This window comes from Megalops cyprinoides, chromosome 1, assembly GCF_013368585.1.
Source record: "Megalops cyprinoides isolate fMegCyp1 chromosome 1, fMegCyp1.pri, whole genome shotgun sequence".
Taxonomy (NCBI): domain Eukaryota; kingdom Metazoa; phylum Chordata; class Actinopteri; order Elopiformes; family Megalopidae; genus Megalops; species Megalops cyprinoides.
The window spans coordinates 70,064,806-70,087,711 of NC_050583.1; the positions used below are offsets into that span (position 1 = coordinate 70,064,806).

Here is a 22,906-nt window from a genome sequence, read left to right on the forward strand (position 1 = left end):
TCCCCCTGATGCACCCGACGATGGCGGTGTCGTCAGAAAACTTCTGCACGTGACACAGTTCGGTGTTGTGCATGAAGTCTGCTGTGTACAGGGTGAAGAGGAGGGGGGCGAGCACAGTCCCTTGTGGCGCCCCCGTGCTGCTGGTCACCATGTCTGATGTTACAGCCCCCAACCTGACAAATTGAGGTCTGTCAGTGAGGTAGTCTGTGATCCAGGACACGAGGGGTGGGTCGACCTGCATGGTGGTGAGTTTTTCCTTCAGGCGTAGAGGCTGTATGGTGTTGAAGGCGCTTGAGAAATCTATGAAGAGAATTCTCACAGTGCCACTCTCTCTGTCCAGGAATGTGTGGGTACGGTGCAGGAGGTACAGCACCGCGTCCTCAACTCCCACATTCTTCCTGTAACCAAATTGAAGAGGGTCCTGGGCTTGCTGCACCTGTGGTGTTAGGGCATTCATCACCAGCCGCTCCAAAGTCTTCATCAAATGAGAAGTGAGGGCAACAGGTCTGAAGTCCTTCAGGTCACTGGGCCGTCCCTTCTTTGGTATCGGAATGATACACAATGTTTTCCAGAGGGTGGGGACCTTCCCCTGGTGCAGGCTCTGGTTGAAGATGTGCTGCAGGGGCTCGGCTAGCTCTGAAGCGCAGGCCCTCAGCAGCCTCGGACACAGCCTGTCCGGACCAGCTGCCTTCCTGGGGCGGAGTCTCCTCAGCTCCTGTCTGACCTGGTCCATGGTGAAGGAGATGGAGGAAGTGGAGGAGTCAGGGGGGTTGGAGAGGGGTGGAGGAGGAGGAGGAGGAGGAGGAGGAGAAGGAGGAGGGGGGCTAGATAGGGAGGCTGGGGATGTGGGGGGGGTGAGTGGGCGGGCAGGTGTTGAGTCAAACCGATTGAAAATGATGTTGAATTCGTTTGCTCTCTCTACACCCCCCTCCACCACCCCTGTTGTGTTCTTTTTGCACCCAGTGATGGTTTTCATGCCATCCCACACCTCTCTGATGTTGTTCAGCCTCAACTTCCCCTCCAGTTTCTTTTTGTAGGCCTCCCTGGCCTCCTTTAAGCAGATTTTCAATTCTTTCTGCACTCTCTTTACCTCCTCAGTCTCTGTTCATGAATGCCCTCTTTTTCCTGTTGAGGACTGCCTTCACCTCGCCAGTGATGTATGGCTTGTTGTTGGCAAAGCATCGCACGTCCCTGGCAGGCACAGCAATGTCAGTACAGAAGTTGACATAGTCAGTCAGACACTGTCTAGCTTCCTCTAGGTCGTCACCATGAGGGTCAAGCAACACACTCCAGTCAGTGCAGCTGAAGCAGTCTCTGAGAGCCTCCTCAGCCTCTGGTGTCCACCTCCTGACAGTTCGTGTAGTGATGGGCTGCCTCCTCACCAGTGGTGTGTACCTGGGCTGCACATGGACGAGGTTGTGGTCAGACTTCCCTAGGGGCGGGAGGGGCGTGGCCGAGTAGGCATCCCTCACGTTGGTGTACAGCAGGTCGATGGTCCTGTTCTTCCGGGTGGGACAGTCCACGTACTGGTGCACGGCCGGCAGGGTGGAGTCCAGGGTGACGTGATTGAAGTCCCCTGAGATAATGACCAGAGCCTCTGGGTGTTGCGTCTGTAACCCTGCAGTGATGGAGTGTACTGCATCAAGCGCCACATCCGCGTTAGCCCTCGGAGGAATGTAAACACAGATCACAATGACCTGCGTGAACTCCCTCGGTACGTAGTATGGTCTTACGCTAACGGCTAGCAGCTCACAGTCACGGCAGCACATGATGGATTTAATACGGCAATGATTGGGATTACTCCATCTGTTGTTCACGTACAGCACGAGGCCCCCACCTTTACTCTTCCCGCTGGCATTGGTGTCTCTATCTGCCCTCACCGTAGTGAAGCCGGGTAGCTCCATGTTAGCATCAAGTATGTGGGCAGTTAGCCAAGTCTCTGTGAGGATTATTAAGCAGCTCTCCCGATAAGTCTGTTGTTTCTTAATCACTGCCCCCAGCTCGTCCATCTTGTTGGGCAAAGCATTTACATTCCCCATCAACACCGAGGGGATCGGTGGCTTGTATCTCAGCTGCTGTTGTTTTCTAGCTGTAGCCTTAGCCCTGCGCTTCACCCCGGCACGGCTTCCCCGGTACCTCCTCCTTATCTCTCGAGGTATAACGTGGCGAAAGTCCGTTTTGATCTTCTTCAGAGCCAAAAGACTACTTCTAGAGTAGACCGTTACCTTCTTTAGGTTGTCAGCAGAACATCCACAGTTACCATAACATACATTCGTATTCGCATTCGCACACCGAGCAGCGGACTGGCAGCCAGCTTGCACTAGCGCCATGACATTTTATCTGGCAAAATCAAATGTGAATCCAAAGTCAATCATTTGTTTGAGGTTTTAAGTATCTGACTGGGTTTTAGGTAACTTCTTGCAACCTTAAAGCAATAGCTGCTTATTTTAAATTGGTGCGTTACCTGTGGTCACTGAAGAGGTGGGCTCGGGCACGGTTCACTTGGACTCGGGCACGGTACATATCAGTGTGATCGCTAACCCTGCCCGAGCACACAACACGAACATGATGTCAATGATGCGACTGTCCTATTTAACAAATATATCCGTTATAGCAACAGTTAGCTGGATATCTGTTAGTTACACGCTGTCATAATAAGTCCTTTAAACCATCATTTGATTAGCTAGCTGACTTCCTTAAATATAACAAGCTATCTACCTCCAAAATGATCTTTGACTGGTTAGTTCTGTAGATCTATACCGAAAAGTAACTCTATGGATCCCCACATTAGCTTGATTACTAGCAAGCGAAATAAAACTAACCATACTTTACACGACGATGTAAGTAAGCATTGCTGTTCTCAGGGTCTTAGAGTATCATAAATGAAGCAGCCAACCTGTTTAAGTAGCTAGTCTTCAACAATCATTCAGATAATGAGTTAGCTAACAGGCAACCCATGTTTGTCACTAGATGGCTAACGTTAGCTCCCCAGCCAATTAGCATTGATTATGCAATGCAGCTATTTTCAGTTAATCGTGCTGCACGTATGAAGACTTTTACAGAGGCAGCTGACGTTGAGGGAGGAATTTGGATTACAATTCACATTCATCAATAAGGTGAGAACAAGACCCGTTATTAACCCAAATACTCTCGAATGAATTGAAAAGTGTTCTATCCAAGTAGTAGCCTAGAAGATGTTTGTTGTTGTAATGATGACAGTAGCGTACACACAAGTAGTAGCCCTCACTGGTTAACATTAGCTAACATTATTGTGATTAGGCTACTGTAATCTGACACTAAATATTGGGCTGTCCCTTAGCATAATGACTGAAACATCAGCTGCCTTCGTAAAAATAATCTTATACGTGCAGCACGATTAACTGAAAATCGCTGCGTTGCATAATCGATAAATCTATAAGGCATGTAAGAGGGCCGTGTGTCATCGCGCCCAAAACAACTCCAAATAAGCCACAAAGTAATTACAATCATTAACTCCATTGTGCTGTGCGAACGAGAGAACTTTTCCTCAACACAAAAAGTCGCATCGTGATGACGCAAGCGTGCTCGGGCCCAGAACGTTAAGCGCAATGTGAGCGCAAGCCAGCGGGGGAGTGGGGACAATCATGCTCGGGAACGGTACAAGGCAACCGGGCCTAGTACACCCTTAGAGGTACTTATGGTGGTAGGCCATTTGCCCTCTCGCCTGCTGTGTGTGTGTATTTGTTGACTTGTCTTATCTGCCCTTGGTCTGGTCCTGAGAAGGGAAACGAATCATAAAAACCTAGACCAGGACAAAGAACCGTAAAATGCCTGGTACTCTCCCGGCACAGTTATTGTTTGCTAACAGGATGCCAAGCATAAGATAGATCCCATCTGTAGGTCTTCATGATGTAGCTTTGGTTGAAAGCTCCCATTTCCCATTTGTAAGCACATTATGAGACAGGTTCAGCAATCATCAACACATCTCCCCATTTTTCCTGAATCGATGTTTTAGGTCAGGTTGAATCTTTTCTACCCTCTCACCCCACTTTTCCAATCCATTCACATCAACAATGGGGGTCCAGAATTACATTTGGCACTTGCAGCACTATTGAAGAGGCCTCTGACCGATCTCTCTGAAACACTTCATAGCTTGTGTTTATTGTAAAATATATGTTAATTGTAAAATTGCAAAACATGTTACAATTATTTCAGATAAGGGTAGGCAAATTAAAATACCCTTCCCATAAGTTTATCCACTAGCTTTGCTGAGTGGTGATCTATTATTTATTCTGTCCACCCAAATCAAACACTTAACCTTCTGCAATTTCCCATTTTTACCGTGTTATGTCCGTTGTTTCCGTTTCTCTGTTTGCCAGAGACAGACCCAGACAGTCTTCTGGCCCATTCAATTAAATTTTAATTAAAATGCTGTGGGATTGCCTTTGACTTTTTAATTAATTTTGTCAATACTCTGCGCTGTGTTTCAAATACTGAGCAAAAGATGCTGAAGAAGATTTATAATTGAAGATTTTTTTGGAGAGATACTTTCTAGGTTTGGAAATTTTGGAGCTCCTGCAAGGTTCTGAGAACGTGCCGAAACCCCCTTTTGTCTCATCATTTATTATAGTTGTATACATAATTTCCATGTATTCCTAAAGAAAAAAAAATGTTATAACATTCTGACAAGGTGGTAAGTAGGCTAATGACCAGCTGTAGCTGATCGCTTGAAAAATCATTGCAAAGGAAACAAATGAAAACCTTCAGCACAGAAGGACCTTCTTTTGAATTATACCTCAGACTTACTGACTGGTTCTACCATCTATGCTTATTAACCAGGTCAGTGTTGATTCACACATTCACATGTGAATCTTCTAGGTCCTAGGCCCTACAGGAATCAGGTTTTGTCCGTTACAACATGGTATAGAGATCTTGTAACACTCACCAAACAGGAACCAAATGGCAACTGATTACAGATGCATAGAGCAGCATTGTGAAATTATACAGCAACAAATTTGCTTTTAATTAAGGCCCATTTTTGGTGTCAGTAAAGTGAAGAGTCCACACACACATCAACGATATCCCTCCAGGGCTCACATTTATGAGACACAGGAAACTACTCATTGGCCATTCCACACATCATAGCTCGTCATTTCCCCTGCTCTCCTGTTTACAGTGAGCATTTCTATCCTTCAGGCCCTTCACATGCTTTAAGAACTAAATTAAATCTGATCCAAAATATCCCCTCTAATGCAACCAAGTATGAAAGCCACATTTTGTCAATAACTCTGCGAGGAGTTCTCAACTCACTGAGTACCCCTGAGGAAACTTCCTGCTCAGATCTATGAAGTAATTAACCTGGTCTAAATTAATCTCCTGGATGAGAGATGTAAATGACAACATCATTAATTGAGTGGAGATGTCTGAGGTCCAATATGAGACTGAAACCTTGGGCCTCATTTATCAAGCGTTCGTGGACATGGTCTTCTTCAAAAATATGTATTCATCCAGGTTGCATAAAACAAATACTTGCAGATTTCTCTGCATATGTTAATAAATCCTAAATATTCCTAAATTACAAGCATCTGACTGTCACCCCCATTAGCACCCCCACATCAATATATTTGGTAAGCCATCCCTTCCTCTGGTTTGTGCACAACATCCAATTGCCTAAGAAATATGAGTGTAGGTTAGAAGGCATTAATTATGTAGTCTACATTTAACATGATCTTCCCAGCTTATCGTTACACTCATATTACCTAACAAAATGAAATATGTAGTGCTGCTGTCCTACCACAAGGTGCATTTTTAACTTTTGAAGACAATGTGCGTATGTACAGTTAATATGATCTTGATTTGAGGCAGAGAGAACTGATATTGAGACCAAATTCAGAAATTTGTATTGTAATGTGTGCATAGCCTCACTGACCTGAACTTTTCAACCAGCCTTACATATGTCTCATGAGAACTATGCTTAATCTGAGAGTATCTACTTCCCTAATTTCAGGAAGGAGCTTGGCTCATCACCCGCTTGCTGCGAGTTGATTAAGGGGGCACATCATCCACTGCGCTTAATGCTTCTGTATTGCACATACGTTATGTCACTGTAGAGCACAGTGGTCACCTGATGTGTTGTCAGATCAAACACACAGCTAAGTGAGGTTCATGTGTGCACAGCACAGGAAAGATACGGTAGTATCAAAGCCAAAAAAATTCAAGTCCACATTGACTCTACATACTCATTCCCTCTACAATCTTAATCTTTACTTTCTACTGTTATAATTGCCTTGTTTTCCACAGCTAAATGTTTAAAAATTTGTAATGTTTTATCTCTACAGACATTTTGGAAATTGTAAACCCTTTTCTCTTTATTCTGCATCGCAGCTAATAACTTCAACGGTGTTGGTGTCTACATGCATGGCTTCACTGCAGCTCTGTAGCAGTGGACTGTAGACTGTAGTCTGGACTACTACTATCCCTCATCTCATTTTTCACCCTGATTTTAATTTCTTCAATATTAGTTGTCTGTTTGTAGATGTGTTTGTAATGTCTTACCCTTGTCACCTTGCATAAGGACATCTGCTAAGTGGCCTCATTATGGTAATAACATTCAATAGCCTATTTCACCCATGTGCCACCACCTTTATATTCCTTCCCAGTGGCATTCATTATGTACCCAGATGTGATGGCATTGTACTCTAACAATTCAGAGGAGATAGGGAGGCCTTAAAGCAAACTTCAGGGCAAACCTCTTGTAATCTCATCTGCAGTGTATTTCACCTGCCCCAGTCAAAATCAAGTTATGGGTTACAAATAGGTGGAACATGTAACATGTAGTGGCCTATAGGGGAAAATAATACAAGTGACAAGTTTCTGGCCCCTTTCAGGAGTGAGGCTTTTCATGTTGCTCCAGCAGAGAATTGGAATGTGCTCCCCAATCACCTTTCATACAGACCTCCTCTTTCTCTGTGAGCCTTCCTCATCACTTCCTGTAACCTTAAGATTATGTCAACAAAAGCTAATTAAGATGGATGCAGGGTGGTGTTTAGCTATTAAAATGCTCCATTTACTCAATCCTCCTGCCACAGAGGCAGTTCCTATGTGTTTCTTAACAACTGGCAGAGCAGATCTCACAGGTCTTTGCTAGCTTAATGTTTCAAGACGAAAAGCCTGCAGGATCCCCCAAGGATAATAAAGCTTTAAAAATGCCTGTTCAACTTTCTTGCTCTCCACACTTAGACTGCATTGTATGCATTTAATTTTAATGTTGGTTTCTTGTGAGAGTTTCTGACCTTTTCTCAGTTAACTTCCAGGACACAATTACTGCAGGTTCTATACAGGTACACTGGCCACAAACGATGGACAGATGCTAACTATCTGTAAAATTTAGCTCTGTATGCCATTTCCTTTCCTTTTCATCTACATTCTTTTATAAAATGACATTACCACAGTTTGTCATATTCAATTAAGTAGGGCATATACTGAACATATGTACAATTACAATGTAGATCGATATAAAAGAGATGTCTGTCTCAAAAGAGACTATTTTATTTTGAGAAGAACAATCTTGCAATGAAAAAAATGTTATTGATTATATTTGTGATTGTTTGCATGTAAAACAGTACAGAGACAAAACGGGCATTTTTCAGTCCAAAGCTTCTCCAAGCTCTTTGTCAATTAGCTTTCTTTTGTCTAAGGTTAGTACAGGAAAGAACAAGATGGGTTATAGCGTTACATGATTAATTAAGCTCAAAGCAAGATAGACCAGTATGCTGGACACAACCTCTCATATCACTCTTACTACTGCCAGTTCAAAGAGAATAGAAATGAAGGTAACACTAGTCTTGAGAGATTTCTGGTATTTTTAGTGCAGTCTTTGCAGATTTGTTTTAGTATTTTTACATTCCATTACAATTTACATTTTCACTGCTGACTGTTTTACTGCTAAAAATAAATGTTATTATGTTATGTAATTGGTTCTGTATGTGTATACTTTTTAGTTTAGGTTCTTTTTGTAATATCATGATTACTTTGCACTGTAGCTAGTAGTGTTGCATGAGTCCAAAAGTGTGTTTATTGAGGTATAAATCAATTCACAGCATATCTGGAATGACGTGCAGGGTGCTTGTTAGTTGAATATTTTTTGTGTAAACTTGCCATGAAGAAACACAGCTGTAATGCTATGTCATAAATATAATACTTAAACATATTTTTAAATTCAACATGGTAATATAGTGTATAATCCATTTTACTTAGTATTCATGCCCACAGGCTGAATAATTTACCTCCATCATGATGAGGATTGAGAATATTGCAAAAGAGGCAGGAAATTGTACATTATAATTCTGTCTGCAGACTCCTTCAACAGACAATCATTAATTTGTGCTGGTGGCAAACTGGTCTGTCAGGCTTGCTCAGCAATAACTTGATTGAACAGGAAAAAAGTGCTGTGTTTACATTTTTGTTAGAGAGTTGAGCAAAAAATCAGTGCTCAAATTTAGTGTTCAAAATTTGTTTCAGATTAAGGACTCTAGTCATTCTAATGAATGATTTATTAAAATACTTTGTACATGCACTGTGGTAAAATGTATAAAGCAGTCAATTCTGGTCAGATTATCTAGTTAAATTATTCAGTACTGTATGTATGCTGATTATTAAGAACTGAGTACTAAATCTGTTTCTGGCTTTTAAAAAATAATTGTGCAACTGGCCCAGCACGATTGCACCAGATAGCTTCTGTGTGAAACAATACATTATTGGCTATAATTTATGATAATTTTTTCTTCTGTCTGAGAGCAATTGAGCTTCTCTGAGTGTTTCCAGGTCAGATTCAATAAAGCTTGGATCTGCCAGAGTCACCAGATCACCCTGTTTTTGTGCATTTGTAAAGATGGTCGGTCACTTGTCTGGAGCCAGGATTTTCAGCTACACACTCTACACCTTCATTAAATTTATCAAACCGTAAGGTTTTCAGTATCCTATTGCATTAATTCTCACAATTGTCAGTTATCAATGATTAGCTGCACACACTGTAAGTAGCCAGCTCTAGGGCTATCCGTCTTGGACAGTCACATGACTGATACGGCCCCCGGCGTCATTTTGAGGGGATAGCCGAAGTAAACAAACGAAAGAGCATAGATATATAGTTATAGCATAGTTTCTTTACTTTGTTACGTTATGCTTTGCCAATATGGATACTTCGAAGAAAAACAAGCCGATACATTGCAGAGACAGACTCAACAAAGATGCCAGAGACCAGTATTTGGCCAAATTGTCCACCATTAACAACGTAGATCCATACGAACTAACAGCAAACAGCTGGACAGCCGACCCAGCGCTGCTTCCACCAACTTCGTACCTGGACATCACAAACTATCTTGTTTATGGCATAAATGCATATACATTTTCAAGAGTTTCGGAATTATAAATCACTCGAAGCTCATGGACATTTCTCCAATGGCTGGGTGCAGGATCTGTTTTCATTTCGGAGAACTGCACAAACACAGTCGTCACAGCAAAGGTAAGTTGACTGTAAACAAGTGACCTTGAAACCGTAATTATGGTTTGTTTATGTTTTGTATTAATTTCTAGCATGAACATAAAACAGTCATGAATACTACATTATTATGACAAAGTCATAATGGTGTTTGATATTCCTCTTTAACAAACCAACGAAACAACACCTGACATAGTCCTAAAGTAAACCTGAAACCTTATTTTTGAAGCTAAATTTGGCAAAGGATTTAACACTGCTGTAAATTGTTGTTCTCTGTCTGTCTGCAGGTCTTGCACTCCCAACACCTGAGGGACACACCACTCAAGCCCTGGGCCATGATAGGCTCATCAGGAGCTATATCCGCAGCTCACTGCACATGTATGGCTGGGATAGTGGAGACATGCACACATGTTGCAGCTATGCTGTTCAAGTTGGAGGCAGTAGTCAGATGCAGGGAGACAATAACAGTGACTGGGCCAACCTGCATACTGGATGATACCTAGTAACATCACAAAAGTGGGACCAGAGGCAGGACACAGAATAGATTTCCCCACTCCAAATTTAAAAAGAAAGTCTCTTAATAGACCCCTGGAAGGTGAGGGAGCAAGCATGCCAGCTCTAAGGACTTCCTCAAACACCAATACGTTTGGCATTTCCACAGAGGAGCAGTGGGCTTCATATCTTGCAGAAATGCGTCACCAAAAGCTGCAATTCTGTCAACTTTGCCAGATTTTTGTGATGCATTTGCAGACCCACTGCAGCTGTTCTCAGCACCGCATTCACTATGCTGTCTACGTGATGAGAAACTGGATGGCAGTGAACTGTCTGTTTTGCGCCTCTACTGCAAAACCCTGATTAGTAAGGTTGAAATTTCACCAGAGCAGGCATGCTACATTGAGAGAAAAACCAGAAAGCAGCACACATCTTCGTCTTGGCATCACTTTCGTGCTTGAAGGATAACTGCGTCGAATATGCATTCAGTCTATGTGTCTAACTTGGACAAGCCTGCACAGTCTACAGTCAAAGCAGTTTGCTATCCCCAACAAACCGCTGTACTGCTACTGCATGGAAGACAAAATGAGGAGAATGCGAGAACACAATACAGACTGCAGACTGAAAAACATCACTGTGATTTTGAGATGACACAGTGTGGCTTCATCATAAACCCCAAGTTTCCTGAGGTTGGGGCATCGCCAGACGGGATAGTGCAGTGCACCTGCTGTGGAAGAGGCTGCATTGAGATAAAATGCCCATGCCGAAGTATCGTGACACTACTGTCGTGGAGGCATGCAACAGCTGTGACAGAGACTTCTGTTTGGAAGTAGTGGATGGAGAGCTGCAACTAAAGAATCCATCCATACAATAAACAAGTCCAGACACAGATTTTTGTGGCAGATGCAGAGTACTGCGATTTTGTTTTGTGGACTTTGAAAGACTGCACTGTGGTGCGTGTTGCGCCAGACCCACAGCTCTGGAGTGCTCTCTTGAAAAAGGCACAGCAATTTTTTGAGTGTGTGTGCCTCCCAGAACTTGTTAGCTGTTACTTCACTCAGGGTGCAGAAAAGGAGCCACTTCACGAGATTGCTGTTCCTGGAGGAAATCAGAGACAAACACACCAAACCTCTAAGAGAATACCAAAGAAGTGCAAGAAGGGGAATACAGCCAAAAAGTTGTGGTGCCTTTGTCGTGGACCAGAACGCAAGGACAACATGGTCACCTGCGACAATAAAAACTGTACAATTGTGTGGTTCCATCTAAGTTGTTTGGGGCTACAGCATGCACCTGCCCAAGAAGACATGTGGTTATGTTCAAATTGTTCCACCCACTCCCAATCTTGATGCTGCTCATCTTACTTGTCTCTGGTTTTTGTATAAATAGTACACCTGCACACAGTTGTTAAAATCTGACTTTGTTTTTTTACATACTTTGTTTGTAAATAAATACATTTATTTAAATAAATAAAAGGAAGTAGTCAAGAACACCACATGTATGTAACATTTTATTGTACAAACTTTGTTAAGGCAGTGTCAGTACTCCCGCCTCCTAGCCCTGCGCTTTTGGTTTTTTTTTTTCCTTTTTTCGCCTTGTGTTTCTGCCCGGCCCTTCTCTCCGCCCTGTCTCCGCCTGATTACCTGCGCACCTGCATCTCATCCCCTCGTCGGTCTGTCCTTATATATACCCTGCTCGCTGTGCAGTCATTGCTAGTTCGTCTCAGTGTTTTTTGCCTGTTTCGTCCCCGCGTTTTCTTTACTCGCTATTCTTGTGATTTCGACCTGCCCGTTTTTGACTCCGTTGTTTGCCTGCCGCTTTGCTTAGTTTGCCTGATCGTGCCTTCCTGTTGTCTGACCCTGCCCGTTCTGACTATCCCGTTTTGGATTTGCCCACGGACTGCCTCCCTGGTTTTTGACCCTGCCTGTATTCTGGTTTTTTGATTCTGCCGTGTGTTTTTTCTCTGCCCTCGCGTCTTTTGGGGTCTGCGACTGTGTCCTACCCTGTGCTGCCTGACAGTACGAACTAGCCATCATGGACCCAGCAGACCTATCTCACCTGAAGGCTGCACTGGAGCTGCAAGGTGCGTTGTTGGGGGGGCATCAGAACCAATTGGACGCCATCGGTCGATCCCTGGAGAGCTTCGCGACCAACCTAGCGGGCGTCACTGCACAGCTGCAGCAGCTGCAGCTCAACCTGGGCAGCCGCTCCCCTTCCCCTCCGTCCGCAGCAGCCTCCCCACCTGTCCTGCCCGTGCCTCCGAGCCGGGAGCCCCGATTGCCACCTCCGGAGTCGTACGCCGGCGATCCGGGAACCTGTCGATCGTTTCTGTCCCAGTGCTCCTTGGTCTTCGAGCTCCAGCCCTCCACGTTCCCTACTGACCGAGCGAGGATCGCGTACGTCATCACCTTGTTGACGGGCCGAGCCAGGGAGTGGGGGACTGCGGTCTGGGACGCCGATGCCCCCTTCTGCCACGTCTACACCGCCTTTGCCGAGGAGATGAAGAAGGTGTTCGACCGCTCCAGGCACGGGCGCGAGGCCGCTAGGGAGATGCTGCTGATCCGCCAGGGGCGCCGGTCGGTGTCGGACTACGCCATCGATTTCCGCACCCTGGCTGCTACCAGCGGTTGGAACACCGAGGCTCAGTATGACGCCTTCCTCCACGGTCTTGCAGAGACCATCAAGGATGAGCTGGCCACCCGGGAGCTACCCCCCAGCTTCGACGCTTTGGTGGAGCTGGCCGTTCGTGTGGACCAGCGCCTGTCGCAGCGACGAAAGGAGAGAGCTGTCGGTGGACTGCCTGGTTCCTCTCGAGCCTTTCCGTTAGCGCTCGCAGCACTGAGCCCCACGCCCCCGCTTCCTGCCTCCCCGGAGCCGATGCAGGTCGACCGCACTCGCCTGTCCCCCGCCGAACGTCAGAGGAGACTCAGCACCAGGTCGTGCCTGTACTGCGGGCAGACTGGTCACTTTGTGGCGACCTGTCCGGTAAAAGCCGGCGCTCACCCGTAGCGAGGGGATTACAGGTGAGCGTTACCCCTATCTGCCAGTCCCCTGAAATCCGCCCCCTGTTCTCTGCCTCCCTGCTCGTCGGGGATCAGCCTCATGCGGTCTCTGTTTTGATCGATTCAGGGGCCGATGGGAGCTTCATTGACGCCGACCTGGCGGCCCGCCTGCGTCTCCCCCGCATCCCGCTGCATTCACCTCTGGAGGCCCACGCCATCACCGGAGCCCCGCTGATTCGCATCACCCACGCCACTCCCCCGGTGAATTTCCTCATTTCTGGTAACCACCGCGAGGCGATCGTGCTGCACATCATTGACTCCCCTCAAGCTCCCGTGGTTCTGGGTTACCCATGGCTGGCCCAGCACAACCCCCACATCGACTGGGAGGGAAACAAGATCCTGGGCTGGAGTCAATTCTGCCACTCCAGCTGCCTTCGCGACGCTCTGGTCCCTGTATCGCTGGTTGCCCCAGCCCCTGAGGAGTTCCCGGACCTGTCGGCTGTGCCGCCGGAATACATGGATCTCAAACCGGTCTTCAGCAAGTCCCGCGCTACCTCGCTGCCCCCGCATCGCCCTTACGACTGCGCCATTAACCTCCTGCCCGGTTCATCTCCTCCTAGGGGCCGCCTGTATTCCCTGTCTGCACCGGAGACCGAGGCAATGAATAAATACATCCGGGAATCCCTCGCCGCCGGCATTATTCGTCCGTCCTCCTCACCCGCCGGGGCCGGGTTTTTCTTTGTGGGCAAGAAAGACGGCTCCCTCCGTCCCTGCATTGATTATCGGGGCCTCAACGCCATTACGGAGAGGAACCGCTATCCCCTGCCGCTTCTGACATCTGCATTTGAATCGTTACAGGGGGCTACCGTTTTCACGAAACTGGATCTTCGTAGCGCCTACCATCTGGTTAGGATCCGAGAGGGGGATGAGTGGAAAACGGCATTCAACACTCCATCCGGGCACTATGAATATCTCGTTATGCCATTCGGTTTAACTAATGCCCCTGCCGTGTTCCAGTCCCTGGTAAACGACGTCCTTCGCGACATGCTTAATAGGTTCGTGTTCGTTTACCTGGACGACATCCTCGTTTTTTCCCGTTCCCCGTCAGAACATGTCCAGCATGTCCGTCGTGTTCTCCAGCGCCTGCTGGAGAACCACCTGTACGTCAAGGCGGAGAAGTGCGAATTTACCCGTAGCACTATCTCCTTCCTGGGTTTCATCGTCACGGCAGGGAGCATGCAGATGGACCGGCAGAAGGTCCAGGCTGTGGAGGAGTGGCCTCGCCCCGCCTCCCGTCGGGAGCTGCAACGCTTTCTGGGATTCGCGAACTTTTATCGACGCTTTATTCGCGACTACAGCACGGTGGCAGCTCCCCTCACGGCTCTAACATCGGTCAACAGAGCGTTCGCCTGGTCCCCGGAAGCTGAAGGGGCGTTCTGCAATCTAAAAACCCGTTTTACCTCGGCGCCCATTCTGACTCAGCCTGACCCTGCCCGGCAGTTTTTGGTGGAGGTGGACGCTTCGGATGTGGGTGTGGGAGCAGTCTTGTCGCAACGCTCATCGGCTGACAACAAGCTCCACCCCTGCGCCTACTACTCCCATCGCCTTTCGCCCACGGAGCGTAATTACGACATCAGCGACCGGGAGTTGTTGGCTATCAAGCTGGCGCTGGAGGAGTGGAGGCATTGGCTAGAGGGGGCGAATCTGCCGTTCCTGGTGTGGACAGATCACAAAAACCTAGAGTACATCAGGACGGCTAAGCGCCTTAACCCTCGACAAGCCCGCTGGTCCCTGTTTTTCTCCCGATTCCACTTCACCCTGTCGTACCGCCCGGGAGCCAAGAACCGTAAGCCAGACGCTCTTTCCCGTCATTTCACCCCTGCAGATGAGACCCAGGAGCCCGGCACCATCCTGCCCGCCCGATGTATCGTCGGGGCGGCGCATTGGGACATAGAGACCACCGTGCGCACCGCTCTCCAGACCGAACCGGGCCCCAGCTCCTGTCCCCCTAACTGTCTTTTTGTTCCCCAGCCAGTTCGTTCTCAGGTCCTGCAGTGGGGGCACTCCTCGAGACTCGCCTGCCATCCCGGTGCTCGTCGCACCGCGGCATTCATCAGTCAACGATTCTGGTGGCCCACCATGGCTAAAGACATGCGGGACTTCGTAGCCGCCTGCTTGGTCTGTGCCCAGAATAAGACTACCACCCGACCACCCGCCGGCCTGCTGCAACCCCTGCCTGTACCCAGACGACCCTGGTCTCACATCGCCCTCGACTTCGTTACCGGTTTGCCCCTGTCTGACGGTAACACCACCATCCTCACAGTCGTCGACCGTTTTTCCAAGGCTGTTCACCTTATTCCGCTGCCCAAACTACCCTCCGCCAAGGAGACGGCCCAGCTAATGGTGAACCATGTATTCCGTTTACACGGTCTGCCCACCGACGTCGTGTCTGACCGGGGTCCCCAGTTTACTTCTCATTTCCGTTCCACGGCCCGGATCAAGCAGTTTGCTGATCGTCACCGCTCCAAAGCCCCTCGCTATCGCCAGGGCCAACGAGTGTGGCTCTCCACACGGGACCTTCCCTTGAAGGTGGACTCCCGAAAGCTGGCTCCTCGTTTTATCGGCCCCTTCCCTATCGCCAAGGTTATTGGTCCTGCAGCGGTCCGGCTCAGGCTCCCGCTCTCCCTCCGTCGCATCCATCCCACGTTCCACGTCTCCAAGATCAAGCCCGTCATCCGCAGTCCTCTCTGCCCTGCTCCCCGGGCTCCGCCGCCACCTCGCCTGATCGACGGAGCGGAGGCGTACACTGTGCGCCGTCTGCTTAAGGTTCGGCGCCGGGGACGTGGATTCCAATACCTGGTGGACTGGGAGGGCTACGGCCCTGAGGAGAGATGTTGGGTCCCCGCCAGAGACATCCTGGACCCTGCCCTCATCCGGGACTTCCACTGCCGGCACCCTGGTGCACCTGCTGTTACGCCTGGTGGCGTTCGTAGGGGGGGGGGGGTACTGTCAGTACTCCCGCCTCCTAGCCCTGCGCTTTTGGTTTTTTTTTTTCCTTTTTTCGCCTTGTGTTTCTGCCCGGCCCTTCTCTCCGCCCTGTCTCCGCCTGATTACCTGCGCACCTGCATCTCATCCCCTCGTCGGTCTGTCCTTATATATACCCTGCTCGCTGTGCAGTCATTGCTAGTTCGTCTCAGTGTTTTTTGCCTGTTTCGTCCCCGCGTTTTCTTTACTCGCTATTCTTGTGATTTCGACCTGCCCGTTTTTGACTCCGTTGTTTGCCTGCCGCTTTGCTTAGTTTGCCTGATCGTGCCTTCCTGTTGTCTGACCCTGCCCGTTCTGACTATCCCGTTTTGGATTTGCCCACGGACTGCCTCCCTGGTTTTTGACCCTGCCTGTATTCTGGTTTTTTGATTCTGCCGTGTGTTTTTTCTCTGCCCTTGCGTCTTTTGGGGTCTGCGACTGTGTCCTACCCTGTGCTGCCTGACAGGCAGACTCAAATGGAATTAAAAAAGGGGTTAAATTGTACATTATAACAAAACATAGCTCATAAAATGTACAGTACTACATAATGCACAGAATACTACCTTAGCAGTCATATTTCTAAACTATAGTTGGCCAATGGTTTGTCAATCTTATTCAAAATGGTAACCTCCTCACCTTCACATGGCAGTATCATGTTGATGGGTGTGGTTCCTGTCAATATTTTATACTTCTGACAAACATTTCCAATCATCCTTTCAACATGGATTCTTAGATGTGCTATTTTTCTAGTCTCTTCCACATCTCTAGCAGCTAGCTGACAGCGGCCTTTTGTAAAGGCTGGGAGTCGACACTTTCCCGTATATCAAAACCTCTATCAGCCAAGACAATGTCCCCAGGCAACATATTATCAAAAGAACCACTGTTCAGGGTTATATGTTTGTCACTTGTACGGCCTCCCCACCCTTTTGATAGGAAACAAATAGCTCCCTTGGGTGTAATACCTATCAAATACTTCATGGTGTGACTGTGCTTGTAGCTGGAAAACATTTGGGCATGTGCTTTGAGATTTGATGGTTTCTCTGTGAAAATTTCAAAACAGTCAATAATCACTGCTACTCTGTGTGCAAAGGCCTCCACAAACTGATGCGGCATAATTTTGTGCAAAGTGTCTCTGTCTGGCCATACAATCGCACGCCTCAGGTTTGCATATAAAAATGACACAAAACACAAAAGAGATGGGCTAGGTGTTGTGCAGGCAGATCCAATCCAAGGCGCATGAAGGTTAACAGAAGCATTTGAAATGGTGTCAGAATTTTCTTTTGGCCGAACATGAGAGGCAGCAAAAAACTGAACAAAGCCATAAAGGTTCCCAGATGTGGTAGACCTGTGTCGTACTTTACTTTATCGTCATTGTCTCCGAAGAAACCGTCAGAGATCCTGAGCTTGTCAAGTAGTCAAGCAGCACTCGGTTTTCTTCAAACAGGCGGCTCACTTCTGCGTACCTGAGCGCGCACAAGTTACACTCAGGCTGCGCCACCTCCTGACTGGCGTTTTCTGTTCCATCGTCAGTGTTTAGCTGGCCACTTTCTTGTGCAGCCTCCTGTGTCCCCTCATCATTGTGTTGCTCACCAACTTCTCCAGGCTGGTGGACCCCCATCTCAGTTGCTTGCAGTATGTCGTTCCTTAGCTGTTCCCGATTACTTCGTCTTGCAGAGCGTGCAGTGTCTGTGGCTTTGATGTCTGTGTGGCCTAGATGTAGGGATGGAGCCCAGTCTAGGTCAGTCTCCATCATCTCGTGTGCAGGTTGACCTGTAATGACATGAGAAGTCGAGAGCATTTTAATGTTGTAGTTTATCAATGTGGAGCCAATTTAAGATACTTAAATTGAGATATAGCACAGGTAGTGCAGAAGAAAGTTTCCCTCTGAAATGTAGCACAAGTACTTCTAAACTGTACTTAGTCGAGCATTCTCTTAAATGAGCACAAGACACTTGTGCAGTGTGTGCAAGTGTGTGTGTGTGTGTGTGTGTGTGTGTGCGCGCGCGCACATGCTTGGATGTTTCTACACTATATGGCCACACCTGTTTTTCAGGGTTTGGGCTAGGCCCCTTATTTCCAGTGAAGGGCATTCTTAATGCTTCAGCATACCAAGACATTTTGGACAATGCTATGCTTCCAACTTTGTGGCAACATTTTGGGGAAGGCCCTTTTCTATTCCAACATTACTGTGCCCCAGTGCACAAAGCAAGGACAATAAAGACATGGTTTGATGAGTTCGGTGTGGAAGAACTTGACTGGCCCGCAGTCTTCTACCGCTTCTACCGTTTGAATTACTATTGCAGCTTTTCACACAACACCAGTGTCCCATTTCTCACACACAAAGAAATGTACTGAGACAAATGACTCTCTGGTCCGTGCTGAGTTGTTTACACTCAAAATGGTGCCAAGACCCAAAATGCACTGCGGTTTTGGAAGTGATACGTCACTTGTTTGAGACCGATTGAGGTAAAAGCTACAGTTGTTTGCTAGCTAAAATTTTGTCATGTCTGAATACAGTGGTTTATAAGATAACATGTATGAGTGGTGGCAGTAATTGAAACAATGCAATGGAAAGTGCAGAAAATATTGGCATGGGTCGGAAAGGTAATTCAGTGGGCTGTCTTGTACAGCTATCTGGAGTGAAGCTGTAGTGAGCTGTATTGATAGCTGACTTTCTGATGAACACCTGTTTTATGATGCTGACTAGCTGAGCACATGTTTGGGCTGCCTTATCAGAGAGGACAGTGAATAAAACAATAGCTTGTGTAATTAAGAAAAAGGGTAGATATTTATACAAGAAAACAGTTTTTATTTCCTGCATCTGTGATTTTCTGCCTTTATGCAATCAATTGCCAGTTTCTCAGGAGGCTCATCTCATTGAAAGATGGTGTGCAAATAATCCACTGATATCATCAGAGCACCTTGCAGGCATCTGATGAATCGCAAACTACCAGGCAGTGGTAAGACAAGGAAGCTATGTCCAGCTTGCCCATTCGTATCTCCCAGAGACCAATTTGTTCCACTGCTGTGGGCTTCTGATCATTGTCTTTTCATGATACACATGGGGTCAAACCCAAACTGTACAGCTCAAGATGCACTCAAGACCAAGTACCTTGTTGATTGAGCTGCTCAGCCCTGCTCATCCTTTTTTATTGTTTGACAGTCATCCTCTTCTTAAAGGAATTTGCCAAACTGACAGCTTTCAATGTTTATGTCACATAAATAAAAGTATAAGCATTTGAACTTCATCTCATCTTCTGGTGCAAGCTGCATATCTATAGCCATGTTCTTGTGCTTCTGCTTCTTCCTCTACTTTGAAAATGCTGACTTTTTTCTAAGTATGTTTTGAATGAATGTCACCTTAAAGAAGGACTTAACTTTAATATCTTGTGGGAGTAGGACAAATGGAATGACCTGTTCTATGAACCACCAATGATTAATATTTGATGGCTCCATAGAATGGTTGAATTTTTTATGCCGTGTTTGTCTGTTTCAAATATGTTTGCCTGGTTGACCTGATTTTACTTTACATTCTCTTATTGTCACTTGTGAGGCTGAAACTCTCGTAGAATTTGATGCATGTGCACCGGTATGTGGTATGTGAGTCTAGAACATGTTCCTGCACTTGTAACATTGCTGTAGCCTTCATATTGTGTTACTTGTCTCAACATCTCAGCAATATTTTGATAATTTGTCATAAAGCAGGAATTAAAGTTTGGGCTGACTCCACTGCTGCATCTTAAGGTGAATGATAATTTAAATTCACTGCATCACCTAGGGGAGAACTGGTTCTGATGAAGGATGGTCATAAAAAAGACAGCGTGCTATCTGTGCTTCGGCTTTGACAAATGAATGCTTTATCGAGACCCCTAAGTAAAGGAGCTCTACTGCGAAGTAATGTATGCAAAAGGCTGGCAGTGGATTTGAGCACCACAGTCAAAACTCTAAGCACATGCTCGAATATGCAGCTAACCTGACACACATGCAGTGCCTCCATAGCAACCTGGAAGGAGCGTGGGTTTTTTTTTTTCCCAGCATGTGTGGTGCTCTCTGGATAACTGCAGCAGTGCTACTGCATCACATCTCCTGCTCGCTTCTCTGAGTGCCCCTCCCACTGCTGGGGAGATCCCCAGTCAAAGAAGCCCAGGAGTGAGGAGCTGCTACAGACTGCTGCTCCAGACAGACAGGAAGGCAAACGCAGCCTATGGAGCCGCAGCTGAGCCCACAAGGGGCTCCAAGGGGCAGGGAGGAGATAGAGTGCTTTGGTGTTTGAGACCTAGGGCCACGAGACGAACGGAGGCACGGAGGCTGCAAATGGAGGGTTTGGGGCTGAAGGCGCGCCCGGAGCAGGCCACCTCATTCCCACGTCCAGCATCACTCATGGGCAGTTCCGTCTACAGCGCTGTCCAGCAGCAGGACTACTCTGCCGGGGTTTGGCTCCGCAGGAGGGACAAACTCGAGCATGTAAGCACACCCTTCCTGAGACTCACACACAGTATTCATGGGTCTGCCCTATCAGGTGTGGAGTTTGGGTCTCTTTGAACACGGAATAACCGTGTTCAACAATCTGCTGCATGGATGTCGGTTTCTCTCAATGTGGCTATACTGTTTGCTGTGCTTCTTTCATTGGCATGCTTGTAATGTTACAAGTGGAACAAAGTGAAATGCATTCCAGGATGGTGCTGAGTTATGTGCAGGGAGAATTGATCAGTCACTCCGTTATGGTGATTCAAGGACCTTTTATATGCCTTGCATTTCAAATAAGCAAAGCTGATCTAAAGCTGACCCTCAGAAGTTTTTGTTCCTGTGCTCTTGCTTTGTTCTCAGCATTACTGTAGACATCCCAGACACACTATCTTGCAGCCTTGCTTCTTAAATGTGTGTGCAGCAGTACATTTGCAGCAATTCTCTCTCTAAATATTTGATAGATGGAGGAGGCAGTTTTTTTAATAGTCATGACACTGGCTCTGTTGTGCTGTGACTGCCCTGGAAACAGAAGAGAAGGAGCGCAGTCTCAAGTCACACCCATCCTCCAAATCTGTACCACTTTTGTCATACTGTGCAAATCCCCCTCCCTCTCACCAGCACCTCTGCTTAAGTCACGGGTGTTTCAGGGCACCCTCCTCTTGGTCATGGCCTCCTCGCTGTCATACCCATCACATTTCACAGGCTGATAGTGTGCTTCCATTCAATTTGCTTCATATCAGCTGGAGTGAGGCATTAAGCCGATGCAATGACTTGCGAGGTCAACAGCCAGCGACGCAGCAGTTTATGCAAGCTCTGAGTGGGGTGAGGTTTTATTTGCAGCTTTTCAGATTTGATCCTGAAGGTGTGATAAGGCTGTCTCTGGCTTCACACAGCACAGTCAGCACAAACCTTCAGTGTACAGAGAAGTGCCCTTTGTCATCTGTCACCATGTTATCCACAAGAGATGATCACTTGTCTGTCTGATCAACTTAAAGTAGATTGATGTTATGTCACTTTATGTCACATGAAAGTAGGATTGTATTCCATATATCTAAAAAAGATATACATAAATACGGATGCCTAGTGTAGTTAATTTGTGTGTAGTTAATTGTAGTTAATTTGTTAAGTGTAGTTAATTTGTAGAAGGCAGCTGATTTAGTGGATGACACCCAGGTTTGAATTGGTGTCTTAGATACACATCAGTGGAAGTTGGCCAACGCATACACAATGCATTTCTAGACACATAACGTGAATAATACTCTGATCAGCAATACTTCCCATAGCATAGCGACTGCATGGTGACAGAACTCACCGTGAGTCTGTTGCTTTAAAATTCATCAGCAGTTCCTCATCAAGCGATTTAACTAACTATATATAATTCCACATGATACCATCCATCAAGTGCGGCCATTCCACTGTATTGTCAATTGTACCATCTTTTAACATGAATAGAAGTGTATTTCCAGTGATACTCATAGGAATATGATCCATGATGAAATGAAATAGCTATGTTATCTGATGCAAGATGAGTGGAATCTAGAGCACTTATCTGAGCATGGAAGTGATATACCAAAATCACATAGTAGTTCATAGGAGACGTGCTGTAAGTGTAATCAGCAGTTCAGCAGTATGTTTTTCCAATGTCTCTCCTATGCTTCCATAAAGTTTCCCCGCATAGCTTCAGTATTTCAGTGGAGTCCAGAATCACAAACATTTATTGCCTGGAATCATCCTTTTAATCTGGCCATGAGAACAGAACAAGGGGGACTTAACCTGAAAGACCATGACTTCCTCTGAAGTTATTATTATTGAAGGGACTGTAGGTAAGTTCCTCCTGTAAGCCATTGTCTTTAAGAACACTAACAATGATTACATCCATCAGATAAGCAACAAAAAGAAAGCATTTATATATTTCTAATAATGTACAGTGTATAACTTTATGTAAATGATCTAGGTTATCTGTAATTTTGGACCAGCAAAATCATTTCTCTCAGTCAGTTTAGTACAATGCCTGTCAAGCACATTACAGATGGAAAGGTGGAAATCAGAAAAATGGCTACTCTATCCATTGTTTAATTTAATCTGTTATATTCTGTGCTGATGCTGAGTGTTGAATGGTGGGAGTAATCATTTCATCAGCGGTAGAGCTGGTATAATATTCTTTGTAGTCATTTTATTGTGTTACAGTGAAATATTGATTTATGTTCCTGTTATGTGCTACATTTGGACTTCGCACATACTTGAGCCTTGAACAAACTCCAAAGGATCACAAACATACACAATACCCTTCCTCCCTATGACAATGAAGCACTTATTGATATGTAGTTAAACAGTAGTAAATGACAACCTAACTACTGATTGCCAGGCTGTGTTATTAGTTTGCTAGCTTTGTTGTTGTAATTTTGAGATATTTTATCCAGGACCAAAATCCACAGTGGCTCTATTCTTT

General features: G+C 46.4%; 1 protein-coding gene across 1 annotated transcript in view; it reads left to right on the top strand.

Annotated features, from left to right (window-relative positions):
* Positions 1-20,304: 20,304 nt before the first annotated feature.
* pld5 (phospholipase D family member 5) overlaps positions 20,305-22,906 on the top strand; it is a 54,795-nt gene continuing 52,193 nt past the window's right edge. The window contains exon 1 of the mRNA XM_036554445.1: positions 20,305-20,454. Within this exon, the coding sequence (XP_036410338.1) occupies positions 20,305-20,454 (150 nt within the window). The remainder of the gene's footprint in view (positions 20,455-22,906) is intronic.